General features: G+C 44.9%; 1 protein-coding gene across 2 annotated transcripts in view; it reads left to right on the top strand.

Moving 5' to 3' along the window:
* NT5DC1 (5'-nucleotidase domain containing 1) overlaps positions 1553-8776 on the top strand; it is a 119338-nt gene continuing 112114 nt past the window's right edge. The window contains exons 1-2 of one of the 2 annotated variants that reach the window (XM_018053044.1): positions 1553-1792; positions 7713-7804. In XM_018053044.1, the coding sequence (XP_017908533.1) occupies positions 1700-1792; positions 7713-7804 (185 nt within the window). In that variant the 5' untranslated portion in view covers positions 1553-1699. The remainder of the gene's footprint in view (positions 1793-7712; positions 7805-8776) is intronic. The other variant, XM_005684544.3, reaches the window with a different exon arrangement.

The raw sequence follows: 8776 nt of genomic DNA, 5'->3' as shown, positions 1-8776 counted from the left end.
AATTCTTTCATACTCTTCCTTCTAGCAATGCATGCATGTGTACACTTACATTACTAAGAGAAGTCCCTGAAGTGCCCAGTCCCACAGTAGAACAAAATATCCCTCAAGGAGACTTGTGGCCTTCAATGTGTAGTCTACCTGTAGTGTGACCTTGGGACACACTCTACTGCAGGGGCCAAGAAAGAATGCTAAGGTCAATTCTATGGCCAACAGATTCACGAAAAAGAAACAGGCTCAAGTGATGAAATAATACAGGCTTTTCTTTTTTGATTCACAGATATTAACAGATACATGGCTGTTGGGCTTTAACCAGTGAATACCTCAATTTTCTTGAGGATTCCTTCCTGTTCCTAGTCCAGACAGATTTGTTTGGGGCTTTCACAAGTCATAATGGAACAAGTTATTAATTTATTCAAACGGGTCCACTGGGTACAATAAGTGTCCTACCAGATTGAACTATTTATTGTACTAAATTAATTGGTCTATTGGCCTCATAAGGATTAGTATTTGTAAGGGTTAAGTATAATTCTCAATCTATTATATTTTCATTATGTCATGACTATTGATTTTTTTCCCTTTGGGCAAAGTCTTCTTTTAAATTTAAAACAGACGCAGTACAAAGATAATACATTTATATTCTCTTTTTAATGTCAAGATTTGTATTTTCTCTTATAAACAACTTAAAAAACCTCAGAGTCCTAGCCCTTCATATCCAGGAGTTCTCAGAATTAAATGCCTTGAGCATCCACTGTACATAATGAATTAACTTTTCTTCTGTGCATCTAAAATGATACTCACTATACACAGTCCTTGAGAAAATTGAGAACATTGTCATTCAAATCGCTGTGTGTTGTATAAATTTTAAAACTTCTTTTCATAAAGTTTTCTTTTCTGCAGCATGTTTTAGGAAGTTTCTAAAGTCCTTTCATAGGAAAATTCTTCACTATAATAAAAGTAAGATAATCAAATAACGAGTATTGGTTTCCTTAATCATCATCACTTTGCAAAAATGGTCCTTCACGATTTCTAACAAATTTATTTTCTAATAAGCTCCAGGGGGTTAAATGTTTAAGTCCCCCATTTTACTTAGAAATAGGAATTTACTAAGGGATGTAAAATTTTTGATTCAATCCATGGTTAGAGATCTCGCGGGAAAAAAAAAAAAAAAACAACTTCCAAATTATAGGCTACCTGGGGCAGAGGGGTATTAGTGGATAACATTTTCTCCAAAATCCTATATGATTTCGCAGACAAGAGTAAAGAGTCAGGTGTAACTTGGTAGTCTCGCGGTTTCCCTGGTGTTTTGATAACGCTGCGGAGCCCGAGTTAATTTTGTGGCAAAAACTATGCACCAACAGGGACTTAGCGACGCCCCCAGTCCCTGCAGCAGTGGCTCCGCTCCTGGCCATATCCCGCCTTCGGACTTCGGGGCGGCGATCAGAGTGGTGACAATGCGACAGGAGCCGGTCTGGGGGTGTCACCCGAAGGCCGGGCGCCTAGAAGGCCGGCGGCCAGGGGCGGAGAGAAGCGTGGTCGGGGGCGGGGCTCGCGGGCGCGGGAAGCGCGCGGGGCCGCCGTGCGGCGTCCGGAGCCCCGCCCCGCTCCGCCGCGTCCCGCCGGGGAGTCCCGCAGCGTCCTGCCCGCGTGCTCTTCGCCACCTTCCGGCGTCCACGCAGTCGCTGGAGCTCCGCGCGCAACTATGGCTCAGCACTTCTCCCTGGCCGCCTGCGACGTGGTCGGCTTCGACCTGGACCACACTCTGTGTTGCTACAACCTGCCCGAGAGCGCCCGGGTGAGTGGCGCGGGCTGCCGGGGCGCCCGGCGTGCAGCCTCCATGGTGGCGCGGGCTCGAGTTTCCCCCCGGCTTAGGCGGCAGCGGGCGTCGCCGGGGCCCTGCAGCCGCCGCGCCTTTGCGCACAGCTCGGCCTCCCGCCGCAAGGCGGGGCGGAAGGAAGCGTGCATACCTGCCCCCCGCCCACTCCGTCTCCGCCTTTGCTCTGTGTACCGGCTTCTTTGGCCCAGCCCATAGCCTAGTTTGAGAGATGGGTGGGGGAGAAAAGGGAAAGAAAGACAAGCTGTGCAAGATTGGGTTGGGAAAGCGGTTCCTGGGGCAGAGGAAGGGCGGGGCCGGGGAAACTGGGGGTGTCCTTTGCAGATCCCCAGTCTTGGAACGTCTCAGCAAATCATTCTGGCTCCCAGCAGAGCGCTGATACAGCCACCTGGTTAGCGACTTTTGTCTTCGTCCTTGACTGCATTTTTTTTTCCTTTTGCACTTCCATGCGACCACCTGTCAGTTTTTAAATGCTGCCGTCTGGGTAAAATAGTGTGGTGTTTTGGAAAGAAGACTAACCGGAAAGTCATTAAGATCTTAGCCCTAATTTTGCCTTTTACCAAGAGAAAGAACCAAGTATTGCTCATCTACTCCATGCTCCACGCAAGTTTTAATCCTGACAACAGCCCTTCCTGCACTTAGGGAAGGAGCAGGAAGTGGAGTGTGTATCATTCCATATCTGTACCCTTAAGTGAATTGTTCTCCCTCCCCCATTCCTTTAGTTTCACATGGAAACTGATTTTGAGAAATAAACAATTTTTTTTTTTTTTTTTTTGGTAAGTCAAAGATCTAAGTATCCAAAACAGAAAAAAAAACCTGGCTATGGTCGTCAAAGCCAGGATTTTGCAGCCAGACTGCCTAGCTTAAGGCACTACTCCTGTTACTAGCGCTGTGACCTTGGGCAAGTTACTTAACCTGTGTCTAGTTTTAGTTTACTCAACTGTAAAACTGGGCTAATAATTGGATTTACCTGGAAAGGTTGTTGCAAGGATTAAAAAGGTAATGGATACGCTGAGAGCTGTTTCTGACACAGGTGGTGGCTTTTGTAGTTACTATTGGAATCATTGTCCAACCTGACCACTTAGGATAGAGCGCCAAGTAGCTGGTGCAGACATCAGCCAGGGCAGCTCCTCAATAAGATGAGGTTCAGTGCCCCAGTTCACAGTTTGGGTACCGGTCAAAGGTCAAAACAGTTTGTGAATTACTCCTGTTTTCTATGTACAGATGGTTCAAAAAAAAAAAAGTGTACTGTTCCTAATGTTGTGTGTTCCTGCTTTCCCACAGTACAGATGTTTCCTTCCTCATGTTGAGAGTTAAGGAGACTTTTCTCCTCGATTCTCTGGCCACTACTTCGTCTAGGTCTTTGATTCATATTTTCCCTTTCAAATCTTCCCCCCGATTAACATTTTCTTGCACTTCCTCTCTAGTCACCTTCTTTTAAAGGAAATATTGTTAAAAGTCAATTTTGTGCATGTGTGAGCATACAATTTCAGAATCCAAGATTTCCCAAAAGCAAGAGTTCTTTACTACAAGCTTCAAATATAAGTGATATTTAAAGGTTGAAAACAGTAATCTGGTGCATTTTCTTTCTGTTTGGTTCAGAAATCTTTCTGTGTGCTGAGCACCATAATAGAGTTAGGAGTACAGAGATAACACACAGATCTTCAGGTGGCCTTGTAATGGGTAAGGATGTTGGAAGGTGAGCTTTGGTCCCCTGTGCTGACAGCAGCTTACCTGGCCCTTGCTGATGCTTGGCTGTTACCTCTGCTTGGGGCCCTCCTTTCTTCATCACACTGACCCGTCATCTGGCAGGTCTCAAGTTAAGTAGCCTGGGCCCCGTAAAGTTTACCTTCTTATCCTGATCCTACCTCCAGTTTTCCATAAAGCATTAATTTCTCATAGCACTTACACACTGCCTTGAATTTTTCCTATTTACTTGTTAGAACCTTCCCCTAGATCCTAGAGCCATGACCCTTTGACTTCAGTATCTGTGACTTTATTGTGAGTTCCGTGTGCCAAGCTGACTCTGCACATGCGGAGTTCAGTAAATAATTATGAAACGATTGAATAAATAAGTTATTTCAGTAACTGAATATGGCACTCACAGTCACTATTCTAATAAGCATTCTGCTGATACAAACTGGTTTGATCCTTAAAACAGCCGTATGAGGTAGATGTTATTAACCTCCTTTAGAGATGTGGACACAGTCACAGAAAGGATAAGTAGCTTGTCCAGGATCACCCAGCATGGTGGGCTGGCCGGCAGGTTTCTGCCGCCTACTACAGGCTTTCTATGTGCTGCAAAGCCCCAAAGGGAGACCTTGGAGTGAGTGATGCTTAAGCTGGGTCCCAGCACAGGAGTGATAATTGGCAGGTGAGACGGCAAAGAGGAACATTTGAGGCAGAGGAAATATGGCCAAGGCAAGGACCAAGAGATGAGAAACAGCACCTGGATCTGCTGGGTATCAGGCAGAAGGTGGGGAATGGCAGTGGTGTTTGCGTGGTGGGTCACTGAGTGCCTCATGGGCATATTTAGTAAGTACAGTGTGCTGTGTGCTAAGTCGCCTCAGTCATGTCCGATTCTTTGTGACCCTATGGACCACAGCCCACCAGGCTCCTCTGTCCTTGGGATTCTCCAGGCAAAAATACTGGAGTGGATTGTCATGCCCTCCCTCCAGAGGATCTTCCCAACCCAGGGATTGAACCAGAGTCTCTGTGTCTCCTGCAGTGGCAGGTGGGTTCTTTACCACTAGCCCACCTGGGAAGCCGTTTAATAAGTGCAGAGCGTTATGCAAATGTGGAACTGGGTGCATCACCTCAACGGGGGCTCAGGAAAAACATCCTAGAAATGATGACACAGGTGTTGTCCTGGAGTTGCAGACTTAGGAGAGTTCGGGGCCAGGCAGTTAACCTGAATGTGCAGTGGGGACTATGGGGGTCTCTGGCAGCCAGGAGAACACACATACATAGCCGTGCTCATCTGCCAGCATTTGCCCTGAGGCGTAGAGGCTCAGTCTTGCCAGATCTAATTCTCTCAAGACAAGTTAGAAATCGAAGCTTGTGTGAGAAGTCTGTCAATTTTTTTCAGTGCCAGCTCATTTTCAGAACACAGCAAAATTATGGGATTGCCAGATACAGCTAAGAAAAATACAGGACATCCGGTTCAATTTGAGTTTCAAAGAACAAAAACATTTTTAGTGTATGTGTGTTCCAGCTGTCTCATGGGATATGCTTATATTAAAACATTATTTGCTGTTTAGCCGAAAATCCAGTTGACCTAGGAGTTTCATATTTTATCTGGCATCCTTCAGTGGGTACCAGATATAATTTGCAGTTTGCCTGCCACCTGCAGGGCACCAGTTTGCAACCGCTGGGGATTCTGCATGCTCGTCAGTCAGGTGAGACTGTTGGGAAAGTAAGTTAGCAGCTAAGGCCGGGAGAGGAAGGGGTGGGTGGTGGAGGCCCTATGCCATGAGGGCTTCTGGGGTGAGTCAACGTTAATTTAAGGGAAAGCTTCAAGGGCCAAGGGCTTAGGACTGGAAGAGGGCTTTCAAAGACACAGCCTTCCCTGTGTTTCTCAGCACTGCTGTTCTCTGCTTCTCCTTACACATTGACCCCATTCTCTCCTATTATAGAACCTTCTCCTCCAAATACAGCTGTGGGCGCCGCCGTAGGCAGCCGTATTGGAAAGGGCTCTTTGCCTTGGGAAGGAATCTGACCTTATTAGAATCCCATATCCGTGTCTTGATCAATATTGCCAAAGGGTGAGAAATTCCATTTGTCCAAGGCTGAAAATACTTACCTTGACCAGAGGCAAGTCTAATGGTATGCAGTAACCATTGGTAGCTTGAAATGTGCCATGGTAGCGGATATCTGTACCATGAAAATGAACAAAGGCTATGAGTCAGGGCTTTTCTTTTTTTTTTTTTTAACCAGCACATGACTGAAGATAATAGCAATACCTAAATTGAATTTACTTGTATGCCATGTGCTGCTCTAAGCATCTGAGGATTTACATTACACATGGGATTTACATCTGTTAATCCCGGGGCACTGGTTTCTTGCAGGCAGGATCATGATGTGTACTTTTTTTTAAATTGTCCATAGTACTTTGTACCTTCGAGTGACTCAGTACATTTTATGAGTGATAATTCATATGAGTGAAAATTCATATAACATAGAAGTCAGTGATTTTTAATCGTCTCAGAGTTTCAGGAATTTGGTAGGGGCCCCACCCTGTCCTGGAGGCTTGGAATTTCTGGGTGGTTTTAAGAACTATCACCTGTGGTTCTGACTCACCCCCAGGGTTGAGGACTGTTTGTACATAGTGTTGACTTAACGTAACTCTGAACGACTGACCTGGATCAGGGTCACATTGTGTGGGGTACATGTATAGCCGTTTTCATTAGCTTTATGACAGGAAACAGCTCTATTTGACAAGGAGCCTTTGCTTTCTCTGTCCTCGTCTCCTGACACTCGTGACCCCAATCCCTAGCTTGAGCTGTGTGTCCCCTGGACTTGTGTGGCCCTCTCCCCCCTGGATTCACCCAGCTAACTGCTCTGTCCTGCTGGTGTCAGTGTGAACATCAGTCCCTCAGGGAGGCCTTCCACTCTTCCTGCTGTATCTATTCCCACTTCCCCTCTGTGCCTTTCCAGTGCTGTTGAAACCTGCAGAAGAAGGGTCAGGATACTCTGTCCTCTTGGACGCTGTTCAGTCTCAAAAAACCTGGAATTTTGTTGTTGAGAATGAAATCTGTCGACAGTTAGCAGAGCATTTACTTTTATGCTTGCTTCCAGAGGTTTGTCTTTTTTTTTTTTTTCTTTCCCCTCTGCTTTTCTTACAGTGGATAAAAAGAGAGTCCCTGTGTCTGATGAAGGCGCCATGATCCCTCCTGTAGATTACCTGCCTGGTCCTCATGTGTATTTCTCTTCGAGATTCCCCTATAGAAGAAAGAAAGAAATCGTGCCCAGTTCTTTGCGACCCCATGGACTACAGTCCGTGGAATTCTCCAGGCCAGGATACTGGAGTGGGTCGCCTTTCCCTTCTCCAGGGGATCTTCCCAACCCAGGGATCGAACCTAGGTCTCTCACATTGCAGGCGGATTCTTTACCAGCTGAGCCACAAGGGAGACAAAAGTAAAAGTAGTAATAAATTTGATGTCCCTTCATTTAGAGAAAACGTTTCATGGATTGGGGGAGTGCAGTGGAGCACTCTTCCCCAGAGATTTTGGGCATAACCGTGTTTTATAGTGTTAGATGAGGCAACGCAAAAACAGAGTCTGATTGGCTAGGAGGTTGGAAATTTCCTGATCTGGATGGAGGGGCCTGTTCTCTAGGGAGCGGTAAGCGAGCTAAAGCTGACACGGTGGATTGTGATTGGTGTGTGTTAGGTCTCCTTGACAGGGGTTTTCTGTAACTGCACACTGATTTAGGTTTAGGTTGTGCCAAGGTCTGGGCCAGTGGGGTGGCCTCCACTGTGTGGGGCTCAAGTATATGAAGTAGCGTTGTCAGCTGCCATGGGGCCTTCTGTAAAGGAGGGACAGAGGGTGGATGTAGAGTGGTCAGTATGTTTATCATCTGGTGAAGAGTTAAATCAGTTTACAAAGCTTTGTCAAGTCTTAATGATCTCCAACCCATTAGGCTTCAGGAGTAAGATTAATAATTGTCCTTGGTTGTATAACTGTACACTGATAATGTAAAAGAGACAGCAGCTACCTGGGGCTCACAGGGGTGCATAAATTCCTGGGAAGCTTCACAGTTAACAGATAATACAGATTCTTTCCCACCTGTCTCCTGGCTGATTCCATTAGGTCTTCAGGCCTGTGAAGTTAAGAAGGAATGGTGAAATTTACATTTAATCTCTTTTCCTTTCTGTTAACAGCTCATTTATAATAGCTTTGCTCAGTTCCTGGTCAAGGAGAAAGGGTATGACAAGGGATTGCTCACGGTAACCCCAGAGGATTGGGATTTCTGGTAAGCAGCTTTTTTTTAAAGGTCTGTACATTCCCTCTGGTTTTTAATTCTTGTGGATAAAATTTTAATGCTTCCTCTTCCATGGAGACAGACAGTGAAATGTGAAGTTGAGCCGTACTAAAAGTTTTATATTTGATGAATTAAAGTCCTTTCTATTTTTAGACTTGCTTAGTTAAGTATGAAAATTAAGAGCGAATGTGACTAATTTGGGTATTTTTGCATGGGTTAAGTCTGTCATTATTAAGAGTTTCAGAGATTAAGAACTGTCTCTAAAATGTACATCTTTTATTAAAAAATTATTTTATTGCCCTTCCTATACAGAACTTTGTGAAAAGAGGTGGAAATCATCATGTTTTGAATTCGTGTGTGTGTGTGCATGTGCGCACTCAGTGTTCACCTCCTTTCAACCCTGTGGATGATAGCCTGTCAAACTTCTCTGTTCTGGAATTTTCTAGGCAAGAATACTGGAGCAGGTTGTCATTTCCTGCTCCAAGAGATCTTCCCAACCTAGGGATCCAACCCGTATCTCTGGTGTCTCCTGCGTTGGCAGGCAGAGTCTTTACCATCATGTCACCTGGAAATTCCCATGTTCTTAATAAATGTCTGAATTAGGACATCTGTTTTTGTGTAATTTGGGTAGATATTCCTATAACAGAGACTCTTGACAGCTCACTACTCCCTTTCTGGCTTAGGAGTCTCAGCTTCCCAAGGTTTCCTTTGTCTTTCTTCCTCATTTAACCAATAAAAACAAACAAAAGTCCTATTAAACCACTTTAAATTGTTCAGTTAAAAATTAACAGTTGTCTTGAAACACATGAAAAATACATCCGGAAATAATTCTAGAGCAACAGTGTTCATCTATTATGCATTCTTCGAGTGTTTGGTTAGTCCTTTTTGATTTATCCCTTTCTGAAAAGGAAGAAACAGAAACATTTTGCCATATGAAATTCCTATGGAAATGTTACTGTGGAC

The sequence above is a fragment of the Capra hircus genome, chromosome 9 (assembly GCF_001704415.2).
Source record: "Capra hircus breed San Clemente chromosome 9, ASM170441v1, whole genome shotgun sequence".
NCBI lineage: Eukaryota > Metazoa > Chordata > Mammalia > Artiodactyla > Bovidae > Capra > Capra hircus.
The sequence above is the reverse complement of the archived record's forward strand: the minus strand, read 5'-3'. Positions and strand labels throughout refer to the sequence as shown.